The following is a 22,518-nucleotide window of genomic DNA, read 5'->3' on the forward strand; positions in this document are numbered from 1 at the left end:
ATTCGAGTGATTTGGAGCTTTAAAATCTGAGTAAAAGCCAAAACATTAAGCCGGGATCGCGTTCGGGGTTCGAGAACCACATCTGGACTTAAAAAATCTAGCAAAAAGGCAGACTCAGAGAAAAGTCCACAGCCACGACTGGCCAAAATCCTGCTCCTGTCAAATTGCAAGCTCTCTGAAAATCCCCATACGGCGCGCCCCACCCCATACGACGTGCCTGTGCATTTCTTACAGAGTATTTTCCAAATTCACATAGGAAAAGGTATTTTCGTCTGGGCCTGATCCTACTAAGTATAAATGCATGGGAAAAATGGTATTTTGGGACTTTTGACACATCTTATACCTAAGGAAGCCAAGGAGGAGGTGGAGAAGCAAAAGCTCAAGGTTTTCATCATTCAATCCTCACTCAAGACAAGAGTTTGGATCGTTTTATGTTTTGCTTTAAATTAAACATTGTTATGATGAATTACTTCATATCCATGGAGTAGTTCTCTTTAGGGTTTGATGGATTTGGTATCTTGATACATGTTTGTGGATAATTAAATCTATTTTTATGTATTAAATTATTTTGGATATTTTAATCGTTGCATCTACATTCACTTGTTAATGTAATCGAGAGAGGCTTAACTTGTGATATTTGTACATTATATTTTATTGGTTGAAGTCATTAATTCTTCTTAGTAATCGGAAGAGGATAGTTGACTTGTTGATTAAACTTAGTTAGGAGGATATTCGAGAGAGGTTCTTCTAAAGACCAATCCACTACGTATTCTTGCATATCTTCACGTGCTTAAAATTGGTTCATCTTGTGAGGTTGAGACTTAATCGAGAGAGGAGTTTCTACTAATTAATTGAATTAATAATCGAGTGAATTCGAGAGACTCACTTGAACATTAGAAGTGAATTATCTAGAGTTAAATCTCAAATATTTGTCTTACACCTATCCTATCAACCCTATCTTCTCTCAATTGATAACTTCCTTTACTTAATATTTGCGTTGATTGCCATTAGCCAATAGTTTAAACTCTTAATTAATTTTAGTTTTAAATCACATAAACCTCAATTGTTGATCATCTTGGATAGCAATCTATCTACAGACTACGATAATATTATTTACTCCAATCCCTGTGGATATAATATTTTAATCGGTTAAGGGTCTGATCTGTCCCTCTACTATTAACAATTATTTAAAAATATCCTTCGTTATACTATCGGGTCAAAAGACTCCTTATCATTACACTATTAAACAAAAATACCCCTAAATAGACGGAATAGACACGTGACATTGATTTAAAGCTCAAGGCCATCTGGTTCTTTTTAATAACCCAAATTGGACCGAACCCGCTCCTACCCATATACTAGACCCACCCTTTCTCCAACTAAAAACACGGGAACCTAAGTTAGTGGACCACTTTACATTTTCTCTTCTCTTTCACTCTCTCTTGAAGACTCTATTGGAACCCAGACGAAAATCGTTGATTTCCACTGCAAATGATGTAAAGGTAATTTTTTTCTCCATGAAAAGGCTTCATTTTTCTTTCCTTAACTGTTTTTTGCTTAATATTTTGTGCGTTATTTCTGTTTTCCAGGGTTTTTCATATAGAGTTTTGATTTATTCTGTTTAATCGACATCCATACAATTTATTTTTGTACTTTCAGTTATATATTCATATTTTTTGTCTGCTTCAAGTGTTTGCATGCTTTATTATTGATGTGGTCCCGATGTGAAGTTATTTTTGGTCCTGACATAATTTTTTTTTTTGGTAGCTGGTTTAGGGTTTCTTTTGATCCCAATATTTTGAGCTTTTTCTATCGTTTAATAGGTAAATTTGTCCCCAATTGTGTTACTTTCTGATTATAGTATAATGTGAGTAGGACCACCTTCAATTATTTTTTGGTTAATATATTAAGGAGTGGGCCTGAAAGTGGACCTTTATGTGGTTTGGTCCCAAGATCTGAACTTCTTCTTTATTTATTAAGTGAAGTTGTCCCCAATTGTGTAACCTATTGGTATTAAAGTATTCTGTGCGTAGGACCACCTTCAATGGTGGTATGGCAGAGATGAATGTGCTCTTTTATGTGTTGAAGGGGGACCCCTAGTCTTAACTGATTTTTTACTTTAATTATTCCCTTTTTAGTTCCGCCTTTTTATTGGTTTCTTTATTCTTTGCTAACCGGACTTATTTGCTATATTTTTTGGTTATTGGAGATGGTGTTAATTGATATAATATTCAATTATGGTGGTGACTGGGTTTCACAACCTGAGGTCTTATACACAAAGAAACTGGTGCACACTTGGACAAGTTATGACTCAGACCTACTTTCATATATAGACATAGTGAATGAATATATAAATGAGCTAGGGTTTGTAGGGGTTCAACAACTTATTGTTGCTTGTCCTTCTAGCAAATTTTATGAGATTGATTTGGATGTTGGGATTAGATAATTATGTGACTTGATATGTGATGAATATAATATTGTTAACCTTTATGTTGTGGATGAATGTGAGCCCCTTATTCATGGTATCCCTGATATTGTACACCATAAAAAATCATACACCCATGGGGATGAGGCTGATACTGACTGTAGCTTAAGTGACTTAGAATCTGACTCTAGTTCTGATTCTGAAGGATATGATTCTGAAGAATTAGAAACATTGAAAGTACAAAAAAAGAGGGAGATAACTGAAGAACTTAATGAGTACAAAGAGTTATATAAGGGTATGACCTTTAAGGACATACCAGAAGCTAGAAAGTGTATAAAGTTGTATGCTTTGGCAAACAAGAAAAAATTAGAATTGTTGAAAAGTGACAGAATAAGGCTTAGGTATAAATGTGATATATTTGGTTGTCCCTTTTTGTGTTTGATATCCTTAGAGAGGAATGTTGGGGTTAAGATCAAGACCTTAAATACAGAACATAATTATGGTGTTGCTTATGATAACAATATAGTTGATTTTAGTACCATTGCGCAGTATTTCAAGCTTAAATTACAAGATAATCCTAAGTATAAGGTAAAGGGGATGATGGAAGATTTGAAGAGGGTTTTTGAACTAAATATAGTCATAGAAAGTGTAAGAGAGCAAAGAGAATGGTCTTGGAAAACTTAGATGGTAGTTTTAGTGATGAGTACAACAAACTTGAAGCTTATGCAATTGAATTGAGAGATAGTAATCCAGCTAGTGATGTGGTTATAAACCTTTCAAAGAATGCACTTGAAAAAGGGAGGAGAAGAATCTTGAGGATGTATATTTTCTTTCAAGCTTTAAAGATGGGTTTCAAGCTAGGGTTGAGACTTTTATTGGTCTAGATGGCACTTTCTTAAAGGGAAAAGCTATGGGCCAACTGCTAGTGACTATTGGACAGGATTCACAGAAATATTTCTACCCTTTTACTTGGGCAGTTGTTGATAAAAGAGGCAAAGAATACATGGAACTGGTTCCTACAGTTGCTTCAATATTCTTTGGACCTCAAGGATAGGGGAGGAATTACCTTCATGTTAGACATGCAAAAGGTATTTATATGTTAATCTATTTCTGTCTTTTTCTATTTCTGTCCTACATTTCTGTTTTTTCTATGTCTGTTCATTATCATTCTATATTTTTCTATTCTGTCCATTTTAATTTTATAGTTCTGTCCATGGTCTACTTTTGTTGCTTCTATTCTTTCATTAATTCTGTCATTTTGTTGTTCATGAAATAGTTTAAGTGATTGTATGTTTCTGTAACTATCATAGGGATTAATTGATGCTGTTAGAACTGTCCTTCCTCAGTCATAACATAGATATTGTGTTAGACATATTGAAGCTAACTGGTGCAAGATATACAATACTGGTGAAAGTAAAAAACTACTTTGGTGGTGTGCATGGTCTACTTATGAGGAGGAACTCAAAGACCAACTGAAGAATTTAGGGGAGTTGAACAAGGATGCAGCAACTGGTTTGTTGAAGTACCCACCTCAGGCTTGGTGTAGAGTTTATCTGGACACAGTGTGCAAGAATCAGTCAGTTTATAACAACTTGACTGAATCCTTCAACAAGTGGATTTTGGAGGCAAGGCATAAGCCAATAATAAAGATGTTGGAGGACATTAGAATCAAAGTGATGAACCTGTTAAGAGAACATGAAGATGAAGTGAGGAGTTGGAGACATGACTTTAGTCCAAAAAATATGGAGTTGTACAGTGAGTACACGCAAATTGCTCAATCAACTTGTAGAGTTAATGCCAATAGAGAAAATGGCTATGAAGTGTCAGAAGGTTCTGATAAGCATTATGTGAATATGGATGTGAAGAAGTGCACATGTAGGCAGTGGGACCTTACAGGAATCCCATGTCCACATGTTATTAAAGCTGTACTTCACAACATGGGTGATCCTTTGACAGAGATGAACTGGTGGTATAGCAAGGAGGTATATCTACTCACTTATAAACACAAGCCGCAACCTGTAAGAGGAGAAATTTTTTGGAAGATTGACCCATCACAAGCAATGGAGCCACCTGAGTTGGTGAAGTTGGCTGGCAGGCCTAAAGTTAAGAGAGATAGGCAGAAGGATGAGGCAATTAAAAGGAAAGGATTATGGTCACAATCCAGAAAAGGAAGAGGCATGACTTGTAGCAAATGTGGAGAGACAACTCACAATGCTAGGACTTGTGGACATGTAAAGTGTAATTTGAATATTTATTTACTGAAATTTGAACTTATTTTATTTTTCTAACTTGGATTTTTTTCAGCAACCAAAGGGAAAGGGAAAACAACAAACAAAGAGGCCAAGAACTTTGATAGATGAAGAAACTGAAGAAGAAATTAACTGTTCAACCCCTCTAATCAGTCAATCAACTCAAGACAGTGACTTTAGGTTCATGCCTGGACCTGGAGTTAGGAGTATTGGCCAATCAAGCAAGGATCTGGAGATTGATCAAGATGTTGTGCTGAGGCCAAGAGTGATATCAGAAGTCAATACAAGACTTAAGATGAGATAGAAGGTACCAATACCCACTGGCACAATGTCAATTAACTTCACTGGTGATCACACTGGTGTGAGTGATCCGACAAACCTTCCATACTCACCACCATCTTTAAGCTGGAAAGGAAAACCTGCTACAACTGCAAATCAGTTAGAAAAATAAAGGCAACAGAGGATTGGGAAGCTTAGGCCAAGGAAAGGAAAATGATGACCAAGCTGAACTTTTTTTGTGTTTTGTTGGGATGTATTAATTGCAAACTTGTTAATATTGGTACTGGATTTGGATGTCATATTATGACTTAGTTGTGTAAGTTTTTGTTGTTATAATATGACATCCATTCAACCATTAGGTAATCTTTTGGTGATGTAACTACTGTGATGACAGTACTTAAATGTTTATTGACTAGTATTTATTCCGCCAATTGTCCCTTTCAAGTTTGCACGTATCTACATACTTAACTGCTGCGAACCTTTGATCTTAACAATGCTGCAGTTTTGAATATACAGGTTTAGGTGTTGATTTGCGGTGTCATTTCTATGTTGAGTTATTCATAGGTGTAACTACATCCTGAATTTGGAGTAACTATTTTAATGTCTATTATACTCATCTCAATTTGAGAATTCACAATAACTTGTTCCAGGAAGTGCACTAAAATTGTGTTGAAATGATACCATTTTTAAGTAATAATACAACATGAAAAAATATTACAAATCAGTAGGCACTACACAAAGCAGAAATATTTTCATAACATTACAAACCAGTTCATCAATACAAAAAGATTCATGTGCATTTTGATTAAAACAATACATTTCATCAATAACATTTAACTTCATCAAAGGCAATAATCACTAATTGGTCTTAACTAATGCATTACTTCATCATCATTGCCGCAAGAAAGCCAACAAACAGTGCAAACGATATCAAAACAAACATCTTCATCTTCAATAATTTCTCTTCCATCTCCCTTGCTTTATTCACTTTAATATTTTTTACAACCTCTAATACATCAACTTTTTCCAGCAATTTGTGCCTTTCAACTTTGCACGTATCCAACAACTGATTCAACATATTGATTGTCACATTAGCAACATCTAATTTACACTGCAACTTGTTGATTTCTATCAACGCTCTTTCCGGGTAGGCTTCGTCTTGCCATTCCCAATATCTGCACGACTCATTCTAACAAAACCAACCGATTACGAAATTTGTATAATACCTTCAAACAACGAATCACAAGCAAAATTAAAACTTACTTCAGGTTTAGCACACTTATAGAATCTCCTTCCGGGATTTTGAGGTGTGGTGGATTTGAAATTCTTGGAAATATCCCCACAATGGCACCTCCTCTTTGATGTAGCAGTTGTATCAGACATTGAACCCACCTTTGAGACTGAATCTTGAGTTTTGCAATTATGAATTTTGAGTAATAGAGAGGAGACGACTTTTCTCTGATTAGGGGGACGAAATTAGGGTTCTGAACTCTATATTTAGTTGGAGAAAGGGTGGGTCAAGTATGTGGGTCGGAGCGGGTTCGGTCCAATTTGGGTTATTAAAAAGAACCAGATGGCCTTGAGCTTTAAATCAATGCCACACGTCTATTCCGTCTGTTTCAGGGTATTTTTGTTTAATAGTGTAATGGTAAGGAGTCTTTTGACCTGATAGTATAACGAAGGACATTTAAATAATTGTTAATAGTAGAGGGACAGATCAGACCCTTAACCATATTTTAATTTACTATATTCGACTAGCGAGCATAATTTTGTGTTGTGTTTTTAGCTCGTCATCCAACGCCACTCTAACGCCTCAAACCGAAGCCTGTCGATCCAAAGCTATTCAAACAATGTGCAACCCAATCAAAATATATTCTAATACCCATAATTAAATCAATTTAAACAATTCCCAACTCAGCTCGAAAAGTCGATAAAACCGACCCTCGGGCCCACGTGTCTGGATTCCAAAAATTTTCGAAGATAAAATTTACCCATAACATCACGAACTCAAATTTATGATTTATTCCAAATTTCATGTCCAATTTCGTGGTCAAATTCCAAAAATACCAATTTCTAGGTTTTTCTCCAAAATTCCAAATTTCTACAAAATCTCATGTTTAAATTCACATATAAACCATGTATTTAACTTGTAATAGGTGGGAATCTATCACGACCCAATTCTCCCTCCGTAAGATGTCATGTCGACATCTAATCTCTACGACGAGGTAAGCCTAACAAATTGCTGAAAAATGGAATTAAAAGTAAAATTAACAATAAACTGCAACAGGATAATAAAATAGCTGATAAGATGCCGCTCGGCATGTACAAAACCCAACATTAGAGTATACACATTATGTTTCCCCAAACCCGGTAGTCATAAGTCACAAGCTACAAAAAAGAACTAATGTCTCTATACACCAGAATCTAAGTAAAATACGGAAAGAAAGGAATAGAAGGAGACTCCGAGGTCTGCGGACGTGGCAAATATACCTTGAAGTCTCCGTACAACAACAAGCACTCTCAGCTAATAGCGGGGCTGATAGGAAGCACCTGGATTTGCACACAAAACATGTGCAGAAAAGTAGCATGAGTACACCACAACGGTACCTAGTAAGTGCCAAGCCTAACCTCGGTAGAGTATTGACAAGGTCAGGTCCGAGCCCTACTGGGATATAATAATAAGACAGATGATATAATAAAATGAAGTAAAATAGATAATTTAACAAGAAGAATTCATAGAGAAATATCAATACAACACAATGAAATAATAATAGGGGCGCTTCCGAGATACCGTCTCATAGTCCCGAAAGTAAATACTCAACAGGGGATCTCCCAAGATACTATCTCATAGTCCCAAAAGTAAATATGTGAGGAGATATCCCGAGGTACCGCCTCATAGTCTCAAATATAAATCTGCAGGGGGATCTCCCGAGGTACCGCGTCGTAGTCCCAAAAGTAAATGTGTAGGGGGATCTTCCGAGGTACCGCGTCGTAGTCCCAAAAGTAAATATGCGAGGAGATCTCCCGAGGTACTGCCTCGTAGTCTCAAATGTATATATGCGAGGAGATATCATGAGGTACTGCCTCGTAGTCTCAAAAGTAAATGTACAGGGGGATCTCCCGAGGTACCGCCTCGTAGTCCCAAAAGTAAATGTGCAGGGGATCTCCCGAGGTACCGCCTCGTAGTCCCAAAAGTAAACACACAACTCAAATCAGTGAAGAAAGCGATTAACAACAAGGATGCTACAGCTAAGGTAGATACAATTCAAGTAAAGGCGGAATTAAATTAAACATACTGCACATAATTAAAATAAGCATTTAAGACAAGTAGACATATGAAACTAGGCTAAACAGGATAACCACGCATGCTAGTATATCTCAATTAAGGTGTAACAGGCTATTACTCAGTGAAAAACAGGATTTTACAACAATTAGCCCATGTACGCACTCGTTACCTCGCGTACACGGCGCTCACATATCACAAAAATATCACAACAGTACCAAATCCTAAGGGGATTTCCCCCACACAAGGTTAGGCAAGCCACTTACCTCGAACTAAGCTCAATCAATCAGTAAGGATGTGGTAGATGTCAAAATACGGTAGATGCTCAAGCCCACATCTCGGAATCGGGTAAAAGTTATAAAATACGAACACCCATTCAACTTCGAGTTCACTGGTACCAAAATTACTCAAATCCGATGTCAAAATCTCAATCAAAACCCAAAACTTCGGTAAAAGAACCTTCCCACTTTTTCCCAATTTTCTCAACCCAAATCCAAAATTAAAGGATTAAAATTAACGATAGATAAGTGGAATATAACCAAAAATAAGTGAAGAATCATTAACCAATCGATGCCTATGAAAATCCCTCAAAATTTCGTCCAAATCCGAGCTCTCTATCTCAAGTTTTGATAAAAATGGCTAAACCCTCATTTTTGAAATGTTATAGTTAGTCCAGGTGTTCACACTACGCAATCGCGGAACATCTCATGCGATCGCGTAGAATAAGGTAAGCTGACCCCACAAAAAGGCTTACGCAAATGCAGACACACTGTCGCGAATGCAGATCATTGCCATGCCAAGCTACGCGATCGCGTAACACCAAACGTGACCGCATAGAGTAAGTCCTTCCACTACCCAGGTCCTCCCTCTCTTTACTGCGAACGCTGCCCAAGTCACGCGTCCGCGATTCACTGGGCCAGCAAGCTTCGCGATCGTATACGAACACCTACAATTGCATAGAAGAAAAAGCAGCTGCCAACACTTAAGGCTTCGCGATCGCGTCTCCTCCTCCGCGACCGCATAAGAGGAAACCAGTAACTCAAAACACCAGAAATTTTTGAAATCTTCCAAGTCCAAAACTAGTCCGTTAACCACCCGAGGCCCTCGGGACCTCAACCAAATATACCAACAAATCCTAAAACACCATACGAACTTAGTAGAGCCCTCAAATCACATCAAACAACGCAAAAAACTCGAATTACCCTCCAATTCAAAATTAATGAACTTAGAAACTTCAAACTTCTACAACCGATACCGAAACCTATCAACTCACGTCCGACTGACCTCAAATTTTGCACACAAGTCATAATTGATATTACAGTCCTACTCCAACTTCCAGAATTAGAATCTGACCCCGATATTAAAAATGCCACTTCCGGTCAAACTTCCCAAAAACTTAACTTTCGCGATTTCAAGATTAATTCAGCTACAGACCTCCAAAACATAATCCGGACATGCTCCTAAGTCGAAAATCACTCAACGGAGCTAATGGAACTGACGAATCTCCATTTCGGAGTCGTTTTCACACAGTTCCAACTACGGTCATAATCCTAGAACTTAAGCTTTCGTTTTAGGGACTAAGTGTCCCAAATCACTCTGAAACCATAAACAAAACCTCCCGGCAAGTCACATAAGCATAAAAAGATACGGGGAAAGCAGTAAATAGGGGATCAGGGTTATTACTCTCAAAACGACCGGCTATGTCGTTACATCCTCCCCCTCTTAAAATAATCGTTCATCCTCGAACGAGTATAGAGACATAACTAAAGTGGTAAAAAGATGAGGATAACGGCTGTGCATAACAGGCTCGGTCTCCCAAGTCACCTCCTCGACCGGCTGACCCCTCTACTAAACCTTCACGGAAGCATTGTTCTTCGACCTCAGCTTTTGAACCTATCTGTCCAAAATAGCCATCGACTCATCAACATAAGAAAAATTCTTGTCCAACTGGACTAAGCTGAAATCTAACACATGAGACGGATCATCGTGATACTTCCAGAGCATAGAAACATGGAATACTGGATAAAACCCTGTTAGACTGGGAGGCAAGGCAAGATCATAAGCAACCTCTCCAACACGCTGCAACACCTCAAATGGGCCGATAAACCTTGGGCTCAACTTGCTATTATTTCCGAACCTCATAACACCCTTCATGGGTGACACCCGGAGCAAGACCCGCTCTCTAACCATGAATGCAACCTCGCGAACCTTTCGACCCGCATAACTCTTTTGCCTGGACTGGGCTGTGCGAAGTCGATCCTGAATCACCTTAACCTTCTCCAGAGCATTCTGAACCAAGTCTGTACCCAATAACCTAGCCTCGCCCGGCTCGAACCAACCCACTGGAGACCGACACCGCCTACCATACAGAGCCTCATACTGTGCCATCTGGATGCTCGACTGATAACTGTTATTGTAGGCAAACTCCACAAGTGGCAAGAACTGATCCCACGAACCTCCAAACTCCATCAAACATGCACGGAGCATATCCTCTAATATATGAATAGTGCGCTCGGACTGTCTGTCCGTCTGGGGGTGAAATATTGTGCTCAACTCCACTCGAGTACCCAACTCATGATGTACGGTCCTCCAGAACCATGATGTAAACTGCGTACCCCAGTCAGAGATGATAGATATCGGCATGCCATGAAGCCTGGTGATCTCGCGAATATAAACTCGAGCCAGCTGCTCGAAAAAGTAGGTAGTCATCACAAGAATGAAATGAGCTGACTTGGTCAGCCTGTCCACAATCGCCCAAACTACATCAAACTTCCACTGAGTCCGTGGAAGCCCAACAACTAAATCCATAGTGATCCGCTCCCATTTTCACTCCGAAATCTCAAACTTCTGAAGCAATCCACCTGGCCGTTGATGCTTATACTTTAGCTGCTGGCAATTTAGACACCGAGATACATATTCCACTATGTCCTTCTTCATTCTCCTCCACTAGTAATGCTGCCTCAAGTCCTGATACATCTTCGCGGCACCCAGATGAATGGAGTACCGCAAATTGTGAGTCTCCTGGAGAATTAACTCACACAAACCATCTATATTTGGCACACATAGCCTGCCCTGCATCCTCAATGCACCATCATCCCCAATAGTGACCTCCTTAGCATCACCGTGCTGGACCGTGTCCTTAAGGAAAAGCAGATGGTGGTCATTATACTGACACTTCCTGATACGATCATAAAGAGAAGACCGAGAGACCATACAAACAAACACTCGCCTCAGCTTAGAAATATCCAATCTAACAAACTGGTTGGCTAAGGCTTGAACATCTAACGCCAATGGCCTCTCTGCTGCTGGTAGATATGCTAAGCTCCCTAAACTCTCTGCCCGACGACTCAAGGCATCGGCCACCACATTGGCCTTCCCGGGATGGTACAAAATAGTGATATCATAATCCTTAAGCAACTCCAACCACCTTCGCTGACGCAAGTTAAGATCATTCTGTTTGAACATATGCTGCAAACTCCGTTGATCGGTGTAGATCTCACAAGGGACACCGTACAAATAATGCCGCCAAATCTTGAAGGCATGAACAATAGCTGCTAACTCGAGGTCGTGGACAAGATAGCTCTTTTCATGCACCTTCAGTTGTCTGGACGCGTAGGAAATCACCCTACCATCCTGCATCAACACTGCATCAAGACCAATCCGCGACGCATCACAATATACAGTATAAAACCCCGAACCTGTAGGCAATACTAATACTGGGGCTGTAGTCAAAACTGCGGTGAGCTTTTGAAAGCTCTCCTCACACTCCTCTGTCTACCTGAACGGAGTACCCTTCTGGGTCAGCCTGGTCATATGTGCTGCAACAAATGAGAAACCCTCTACAAATCGACGATAATACCCCGCCAAACCAAGAAAACTCTGAATTTTCGTAGCTGAGGATGGTCTAGGCCAACTCTGCACTGCTTTCACTTTCTTCGGATCCACCTTGATCCCATCACTCGATACTACATGACCCAAGAATTCCACTGAGTCTAGCCAAAACTCGCACTTTGAAATTTTTGCATATAACTTTGTTTCTCTCAAGGTCTGAAGCACAGTCCTCAGGTGCTGCTCACGATCCTCCCGAGTCTGGGAGTACACCAGAATGTCGTCAATAAACACAATGACGAATGAGTCAAGATAGGGGCAGAACACACTGTGCATCAAGTGCATAAAATCTGTTGGGGCATTGGTCAGCCCAAATGACGTCACAAGGAATTCATAGTGACCATGCCGAGTCCTAAAAGCAGTCTTTGGGATATATGGCTCCCGAATCTTCAACTGATGATAGCCTGAACGTAAGTCAATCTTGGAAAATACCCTGGCACCCTGTAACTGATCAAATAGGTTATCAATACGAGGCAATGGATACATGCTCTTCACTGTAACTTTGTTCAAGTGGCGATAATCAATGCACATATGCATAGAACCATAATTTTGCTTCACAAACAAGACCGGAGCACCCCAAGATGACACACTGGGCCGAATGAAGCCCCTATCAAGCAACTCATGTAACTGTTCCTTCAACTCCTTAAACTCAGGAGAAGCCATGCGATATGGAGGAATAGAGATGGGCCGAGTGCCCGGCAATAAATCAATGCCAAATTCAATATCTCTATCGGGTGGCATGCCCGAAAGATCAGCTGGAAATACATATGGAAAATCCCTCACTACTGGGACTGACTCAACTGTAGGGGTATCAATACTGACATCTCTCACATAAGCTAGATACGCGTCACACCCCTTCTCAACCATTCGTTGAGCTTTAAGAAATGAAATAAATATACTGGGAGTATACTCTACGGTACCTCTCCACTCTAATCATGGTAATCCTAGTATAGCCAGCGTCACGGACTAGGGGTGACAATCAAGAATAGCATAATGGGGCGACAACCAGTCCATGCCCAAAATAATATCAAAGTCTACCATACTTAGCAATAATAAGTCGGCTCTGGTCTCAAAACCACTAAGAACAACCAAATACGACTGATACACACAGTCAACAATAATAGAATATCCCACAGGTATAGACACATAAATAGGGGAACTCAAATAATTACGAGGTACGCCTAAATACATGGCAAAATAAGAGGACACATAGGAATAAGTGGAGCCTGGATCAAATAAAATCGACACATCTCTATGACAGACCGGAACAATACCTGTAATGACAGAGTCGGAAGCTACTGCCTCTGTACGAGCAGGAAGACCATAATATCTGGCCTGGCCTCCCCCTCTAGGGCGATCTCAACCTCCCCGACCTCCACCTTGAGCTGGCTGAGCAGGTGGGGCGGTAGCTTGTGCTGTAATCATAGCCTAAGGACCCGGTAGAGCACGCGGTGCCTGAGAAGTCTGTGGAGGTGCACCCTTCCTAAGTTTGGGGCAATCCCTCTCCATATGGCGAGTGTCACCACAATCAAAACAAGCTCTTGGAGGGCGTGGCTGCTATGACTGGCTCGGGCTAAGTCTACTGGACTGACCGCTAAAAGCACCCCATGCAGGAGGTGCACTAGATACTGGCGGTGCATAATAAGGCTCCTGGGGCCTAGAAGGGGCATGAATACCACTGGCGGCTGGAAGAGCTGAATGAATGGGGCGACTCACATAGCCCCTACCATGACAAACTGCAACTGGGGCACGAGTACCACTATAAGTGCCATACTCTTGAGACCTCTTGGCCTCCCTCTTTTCTCTCTCCCGAGAAAGCATACCCTCCAACCTCCTAGCAATACTCATAACCTGCTGGTAAGAAATATCCATCTCCAACACCTGGGACATGCTAAGCCTGATACTGGGGTGAAGTCCCTCAATAAACTGATGAACCCTCTCTCGAACTGTGGCAACCAAGACTGGTGCATGTCGGGTCAAATCACTGAAGCGAACTGCATACTCTGACACAGTCATAGCACCCTGGCGCAACTGCTCAAACTCCGCGCACCACACATCTCTGAGACTCTGAGGAACATACTCCCTCAAGAACATGTCCGAGAACTGAGTCCATGTAAGTGAAGCTACCTCATCCGGACTACCCAACTCATAAGCATGCCACCACTGATAGGCTGCTCATCTAAGCTGGAATGTAGTAAAAAAAAAACCACTTGACTCAGCTACACCCATAATATGGAGAATACGATGACACTCCTCCAGAAAACCCTGGGCATCATTTGTCACCAATCCACTGAAGGTATTAGGGTGGTTCTTCTTGTACCTCTCAAGTCTAAACTGCTCTGCCTCAGAAACTGCTGCACTAGACTTGGGCTGAACTGGAGCTACCACCTGCATCGGTATAATCTCTGGAACCTGGTCGACCTGAACCCGCTGCTCTAGGGTACGGGCGGTGGGAGTCTGTGCTCCTCCCCCGGCCTGAGATGTGGCAGGAGCAAGTGGAATCAATCCAGCCTGAGCTAAGGTGTTGAACATGCTCAGAAACTAAGCTAGAGTCTCCTGGAGGGCTGGTGCAGCAACAGGTACCTCGGGTGCTCTGGCTACACCACGTGGACATACTCAGCCTCTACCCCGGCCCTGGCCTCTCGCAGCTCTAGCAGGAGGCGCGGGTGCCTGGTCATCAAATCCGCATGTACGTGTCCTCACCATTTTTGAGAGAATAGAAGATAGAAGTTTAGTATTTCCAAGTCAACAATTTCGCACGATAAGGAATCAAAGAAGTGTATTTTTTCCTAATAGTTCCATAGCCTCCCGAAGATAAGTACAGACGTCTCCGTACCGATCCGCGAGACTCTAATAAATTGGCTTGTGACTCACGACACCTATGAACCTAGGGCTCTGATACCAACTTTTCACAACCCAATTCTCCCTCCGTAAGATGTCGTGACGGCACCTAGTCTCTACGACTAGGTAAGCCTAACAAATTGCGGAAAAATGGAATTAAAAGTAAAATTAACGATAAACTGCAACATGATAATAAAATAGTTGATAAGATGCCGCTCGACATGTACAAAACCCAACATCTGAGTATACACAGTATGTTTCCCAAAACCCTGTAGTCATAAGTCACAAGCTACAGAAAAGAACTAATATCTCTATACAGCAGAATCTAAGTAAAATACGAAAATGAGGGAATAGAAGGAGACTCTGAGGTCTGCGGACGCGGCAGATGTACCTTGAATTCTTCGTGCAGCAATAAGCACTCTTAGCTAATAGCGGGGCTGATAGGAAGCACCTGGATTTGCACACAAAACATGTACAAAAGAGTAGCATAAGTACACCACAACGGTACCCAGTAAGTACCAAGCCTAGCCTCGGTAGAGTAGTGACGAGGTCTGGGCCCTACTGGATATAATAATAAGATAGATGATATAATAAAATGAAGTAAAATAGAGAATTTAATAGGAAGAATTCACAGAGAAATATCAACATAGCATAATGAAATAACAACAGGGGCGCTCCCGAGATACCATCTCGTAGTCCCATAAGTAAATACTCAACATGGGATATCCCGAGATACCGTCTCATAGTCCCAAAAGTAAATATGCAAGGAGATCTCCCGAGGTACTACCTCGTAGTCTTAAAAGTAAATATGCAGGGGGATCTCCCAAGGTACAGCCTCGTAGTCCCAAAAGTAAATATGTAGGGGGATCTCCCGAGGTACCGCGTCGTAGTCCCAAAAGTGCGAGAAGATCTCCCGAGGTACCACCTCGTAGTCTCAAAAGTAAATACGCAAGAAGATCTCCCGTGGTACCGCCTAGTAGTCTCAAAAGTAAATGTGCAGGGGGATCTCCCGAGGTACCGCCTCGTAGTCCCAAAAGTAAATATGCAGGGGGATCTCCCGAGGTACCGCCTAGTAGTCTCAAAAGTAAACACACAGCTCAAATCAGTGAAGAAAGCGATTAACAACAAGGATTCTACAGCCAAGGTTGATACAATTCAAGTAAAGGTAGGAATTCAACTAAACATACTGCACAAAATTCAAATAAGCATTTAAGACAAGTAGACATGTGAAACTAGGCTAAACAGGATAACCATGCATGCTAGTACATCTCAGGTAAGGTGTAATAGGCTATTACTCAGTGAAAACCCGAATTTTACAACAATTAGCCCGTGTACACACTTGTCACCTCGCGTACACGACGCTCACATATCACAGAATTATCACAACAGTACCAAATCCTAAGGGGATTTCCCCCCACACAATGTTAGGCAAGACACTTACTTTGAACCAAGCTCAATCAATCAGTAAGAATGCCTTTTCCATGATTTTACGACTCTGAATGGCCCAAATCTAGCCAAAAGCAATTACATACCATAAATATAACTATAAGAAACTAATCTAATTAATCAACTCAAGGCTTAGGCAAGAAATTAGAAAATCGCCCAAAAAATGTGATGACCCAAAATGTCATCTTTAAATTTAATAATTAATTATGTGATCTAAGCACTATTTACCATTACTCGACTTGCGTGTGCAGTCCGTAAAAAATTTTCTGGAAAGTTTTCAGGTGAAAAATGGATTAAAATGTGAATTAGATATTTAAAACACAACTGAGTTGACTTTGGTCAACATTTTGAGCAGACGGACTCAGATAAGTATTTTGACAGTTCCGGTAGGTTCGTATAGTGAATTGGGACTTGGGCGTATGCCCGGAATCAAATTTCGAGGTCCCTAGCCTGAGATATGGAATTTTGATGAAAAATTTAAAGTATAAGTTCAAATAGTGACCGGATGTCGAATTATGTGCAAATGACCCTGGAATAGAATTTTAATGATTCCAACAGCTCCGTATGGTGATTTTAGACTTAGGAGCGTGATCGGAATTTTATTTGGAAGTCCGTAGTAGAATTAGGCTTGAAATGCCGAAAGTTGAATTTTTGGGAAGTTTGACCGAGGGGTTGACTTTTTGATATCAGGGTCGAAATCCGATTCTGAAAATTTTCATAGCTCCGTTATGTCATTTATGACTTGCGTACAAAATTTGAGGTCAATCGGACTTGATTTGGTGTTGTTTGTAGAAATTGAAAGTTTCAAAGTTTATTAGGCTTGAATCTATGTGTGATTCATGATTTTAGCTTTGTTTGATGTGATTTGAGGTTTCAAATAAGTTCGTATGATGTTTTAGGACTTTTTGGTGTATTGGGTTGAGGTCCCGAGGGCCTCAGGTGAGTTTCAGATGGTTAACGGATCAAAAACGGGACTTAAACAACTGCTGCAAAAGCTGCTGCAATTTTCTGTTGGAAATGCTGTCAAAATCGAACTTCCTGAGGATCGAAGGCAGGCTCAAGATCCATGATCAATGATAGGCTCGAGATCCATGATCGATGGCAGGCTCGAGAGCCATGACCAAGGCCAGTGATCGAAGGCCATAAAGATCGAAGCCATGATCGATAGCCAGGATCGACGGTTGTGATCGAGCCCCAAGGTCGAGGGCCATGATCGGACTCCCCATGATCGGACCCCATGATCGGACTCCCCTTAATCGGACTCCTATGATTGAGGTCCTGGATCGGACCCCATGATCGAGGTCACCCTGGACAGACCTATAAGATAAAGAATCAGAGGGGCTTCGTCCCATTCGCCCTTTTTAACAACTTGGAGCTTAAGTAGAGGTGATTATTGATATATCTTCAAGGAAAAACATTGGGGTAAGTGTTCTTAACTCAATCTTGGTTAGATTACCCGAATCCATCACTGTTTTTAACATTTAATTGGTGATTTAAGTTGGAAAAAATTTGAAAACCCTCTTGGATAGATTTGTGGATTTGAGGGTCGAATCGCTATTGGAATTTAGTCATTTTGGTATGGTTAGACTCGTGGTTGAATGGGCGTTCATATTTCGTAACTTTTGCCGGATTCTGAGATGTGGGCCCCACAGGCAAATTTTGAGTTAATTTCGGATTTTATTGAAAAAAATATAAGCTTTTCTTATGAATTGATTTCTATAATTTTTGTTGACTGTATCGAATTAATTATGACTAGATACGAGTCGATCGCAGTTAAAAAATCGAGGAAAAAGCATAATACTTGATTAAATTGGAGCAAGTCGAGGTAAGTGACTTGTCTAACCTTGTGGGGGGAGGGGTAAATTTCCCCTAGAATTGATATTAATGTGATTATTGAAATGTATTGAAAGTCGTATACACGAGGTGACGAGTGTGTACACGGGCTAAATGTGAAGGATTATATTTTTAAATTGTGTAGATCATTGTTGTGCATTTATTAAATTATTTTATCTTGTTATATTCTTCATCATTGATCTGTGATATATATTTTAAATTTGTTTGCCTTTTTCCTGCTAGTTATTTTACCTGTTTAATTGAAACTTGGTTTCTTTCATACTGTGTATTATTTGAAGGTCGATTTTCTTTAAATTAAATATTATTAATATGAAGTATTTGACATTTTTAATATTGATATTGAAGCAACGTATTAAAAATTTGAAATATTATTTTTTCTGAATTATTTATTCTTGAATATTTTCGCAAGATTTTTTTTCTTGGATTATTCTGGCATGAGCCGTGAGCTCTTTATTATTGAAAAATATTGTTGTTGAGTTTTTTGTGGAAAATTGAAATATTGGACACTTAAGGTGCAAATTGTGATATATTATGATATTGATGCGCATGCGGTGGTATAAGGTCTGGGTGTTGAAACGGATGCGGTGAGATAAGGGTGGCTTGATACGCGTGGCTAGTAGGGGTGACTACTAGATGTCATGCGGTGTGATAAGGGTGGCTAAAATACGGGATGCTATTTCGGGAAAAATGTTTTCTTTAAATAAATCGTGGAGGCTCCCGCAGTGATATAAGGAAATGAGATATTGTGAAATTATTTATAATTTGGGACTACGAGGCGGTACCTCGGTAGTGCCCTTGTTGATTTTGATTTATGGCCATAGTTGCCTTCGATTAATTGTTGTGATTTTCGTAAAGTTGAAGGAAATTCTTTTTTGATTCCACGAAATATTATTTGCAATTATTTATTGTCATTAAATGTGACATACTATTTGATTCATTTCCAATGTCATTTTATTTTACTATATTGATAAATATTTTACCATGCTATTATTATATTCCAGTAGGGCCTCAACTCAACTCGTCACTACTCTACCGAGGTTAGGCTTGGCACTTACTGGGTACCGTTGTGGTGTACTCATACTACACTTCTGCACATCTTTTTGTGCAGATCCAGGTACATTTTACCAGCCTAGACGTCAGTGAGATACCTGCGCACGGAGACTTCGAGGTATATCTGCCAGCGTCCGCAGACTCCGGAGTCCCCTTCTATCATTTTATGTTGCTTCCTTATATTTTATTTAGACCTTGACTTATAGAGACATTGAGAATAAATTCTTAGAAGCTTGTGATTTATTTCTACCGGGTTTTGGGAGTTGAAATTGTTTGAATTGTAGTTTATTTATTTCAGATAATTATTATTATTCCGCATTGATAGACTTACCTAGTTTTAGAGACTAGGTGCCATCACGACATCCTACGGAGGGAATTTGGGGTCGTGACAAGTTGGTATCAGAGCATTAGGTTCGTAGGTGTTATGAGTCACAAGCAGGTTTAGTAGAGTCTTGCGGATCGGTATGGAGACTTCTGTACTTATCTTCGAGAGGCTATGGAACTGTTAGGAAATATTCACTTTTTTGATTCCTTATCGTGCGCCTTTGTTGATTTCAAAGTTCTAAACAATTGTCTTTCTATTCTCTCACAGATGGTGAGGATACGCACAACTGGATCTGATGATCAGACACCCGCGCCCCCTATTGGAGCCGCAAGAGGCCGGGGTTGGGGTAGAGGCCGAGCCAGAGGCCAAGGAAGACCACGTGGTGCAGCCTGAGCACCTGCACGAACTGCTGCACCAGAGCCACCAGTAGCTCCAGTTGGAGAGCAGGCACCTAAGACGCCTGTTACTACTCCTGCACTTCACGAGACTCTTGCCCAGTTTTTGAGCATGTTTGGCACTTTAGCTCAGGCAGGATTAATTCCACTTGCTCCTGCCACATCTCAGGCTGGGGGAGGAGCGCAGACTCCCGCCGCCCGTACTCCAGAGCCACATGCCCAAGTTGACCATGCCCCAGAGGTTATACCAGTGCAACCAGTTGTCCCAGTTCGGCCTGATATTAGGACAGCAGTTTCAGAGGAGGAGCAGCTCAGGCTCGAGAGGTATAAGAAGTACCACCCTCCCACTTTCAGCGGTTTAGCTTCATAGGATGCTCAGGGTTTTCTGGAGGAATGTCACCGCATCCTTCGTACTATGGGTGTTGTGGATTCTAGTGGGGTTTCTTTCACTGCATTCCAATTTAGAGGAGCAGCCTACCAGTGGTGGCAGGCATATGAGTTGGATAGTCCCGCTGAGGCATCTTCACTCACTTGGACTCAATTTTCGGATATGTTCTTAAGGGATTATGTTCCTCAGAGTCTTAGGGATGCATGGCGCGCAGAGTTTGAGCAGTTGCGCCAGGGTTCTATGACTGTGTCAGAGTATGCGGTCCGATTCAGTGATTTGGCTAGGCATGCACCAGCCTTAGTTGGTACTGTTCGAGAGCGGGTTTGCAGATTTATTGAGGGTCTTCACCCTAGTATCAGATACAGTATGGCCCGAGAGCTAGAGATGGACATCACATACCAATAGGTGGTGTCAATTGCTAGAATATTGGAAGGTATGCGGACTCGGGAGAGGGAAGAGAGGAAAGCTAAGAGACCCCGAGATTCTGGAACATATAATAATTCTCGTGCCCAGTTGCAGCCCGTCATGGTAGAGGTTATGTGAGCTATCCTATTCATTCAGCACTTCCAGCTTCTAGTGGTATTCCGATTACTTCTAGACCTCAGGTTCCATATTATGCACCACCAGTGTTTTGTACCTCCTGTATGGGGTGCTTTCAGTGGACAGTCTAGTCGATCAGGCCCGAGCCAGTCCCAGCAGCCACGTCCTCCGAGGGCTTGTTTTAAGTGTGGTGACACTCGTCATATCATGAGGGATTGCCCCATAATTAGGAGGGGTGCACCTCCACGGATTTCTCAGGCCCCACCTATTCCACAGGGTCCTCAGGCTCCTCAGGCCATGATTTCTGCACCAGTTGCCACTCCACCTGCACAGCCAGCTAGAGGTGGAGGTCGGGCAAGTAAAGGTCGCCCTAGAGGGGGAGGTCAGGCCAGATATTATGCCCTTCCTACTATGACAGATGATGTTGCATCCGATTCTGTTATCACAGGTATTATCCCGGTCTGTCATAGAGATGCATCAGTTTTATTTGATCCAGGCTCCACTTATTCTTATGTGTCATCTTATTTTACCCCGTATTAGGGCGTATCACGTGATTACTTGAGTTCTTTTGTTTATGTATCTACACCCGTGGGTAAGGCTGTCCAATGGGACCGGATGTCCCGGTCGCATCCCGTCCCGGTCACGTCCCGCATCCCGTTTTGTCCCACTTAATTTTAAACGGGATGGCCCCATATTAAACGGGACACGGGATGGGATGTGATGGCCATTTCATCCCATTTATCCCGTCCCATTTCGTCCCGTCCCACCTGTCCCGTCCCGCCCGTCCTGTCTGTCCCGTCCCGTCCCACCTGACCCGTCCCGCGTCCCTTTTTTTTGAATTATAGTCGTTGGGCAACAGCTATAATTGCAAAAATAGCCGTTCCCAACGGCTAAAAAGGGCCATATTTGGCCCCCACCCCCCCAAAGCACCCCTACCCCCCAAACTTTTAATATAATCCCTAAGTTTATTTAATTACACTTTGGCCCTATTTTCTACTATAAATACCCCAATCCTTCTTCATTTCTTCCCACAAAAATAAATTATTCTCTCTCAAATCTCTTACATTCTATCTATATTATTCTCTCAATTTTCTCTCAATCAAGTGATAAGTTTCAAGTATTTGGACAAATTTTTGGAGCAACTTTCAAGCTTCAAATTAATTCTTCAAGTATTTGGAGCAATATTTTGGGTAATTTCTTCAAGTTTTAATATTTAATCACGGTGCACTCGTTCCATCTCCTAATTTTAATATATATTTTTTGCGCATTATTTTAGTGCTTAATTTTTGTGTTTACTTTACGTGTTCTATTTTCGTATTTCATTTGTGTTTTTAATTTTTTTTAAATTTAATTTCGTATTTAAATTATGGCACCTAAAAATGTATTTGGCGTATTTAAAAAAATTAGTAAAAAAAATAGTAAAGGTGAAAGTAGTAGTAATCCTAATCCTATCCCGGCCATTAATGAAATGATTACAAAATTTAAAGGTGAAAGTATATTTGTGGAATTTCTGTTGTATTTGGTAAGTATAAAACTAATCCAACTTATGCACCGG

At 40.9% G+C, this 22,518-nt stretch overlaps 1 protein-coding gene across 1 annotated transcript; it reads left to right on the forward strand.

Annotated features, from left to right (window-relative positions):
- Nucleotides 1-3,743: 3,743 nt before the first annotated feature.
- Nucleotides 3,744-5,378, forward strand: LOC104113816 (uncharacterized). The gene is made up of 2 exons (XM_018776869.3): nucleotides 3,744-4,656; nucleotides 4,730-5,378. The coding sequence occupies exons 1-2, from the start codon at nucleotides 4,075-4,077 to the stop codon at nucleotides 4,976-4,978; spliced, it is 831 nt and encodes a 276-aa protein (XP_018632385.1). The 5' UTR covers nucleotides 3,744-4,074; the 3' UTR covers nucleotides 4,979-5,378.
- Nucleotides 5,379-22,518: the final 17,140 nt, after the last annotated feature.

Source organism: Nicotiana tomentosiformis, chromosome 2, assembly GCF_000390325.3.
Source record: "Nicotiana tomentosiformis chromosome 2, ASM39032v3, whole genome shotgun sequence".
Lineage (NCBI taxonomy): Eukaryota > Viridiplantae > Streptophyta > Magnoliopsida > Solanales > Solanaceae > Nicotiana > Nicotiana tomentosiformis.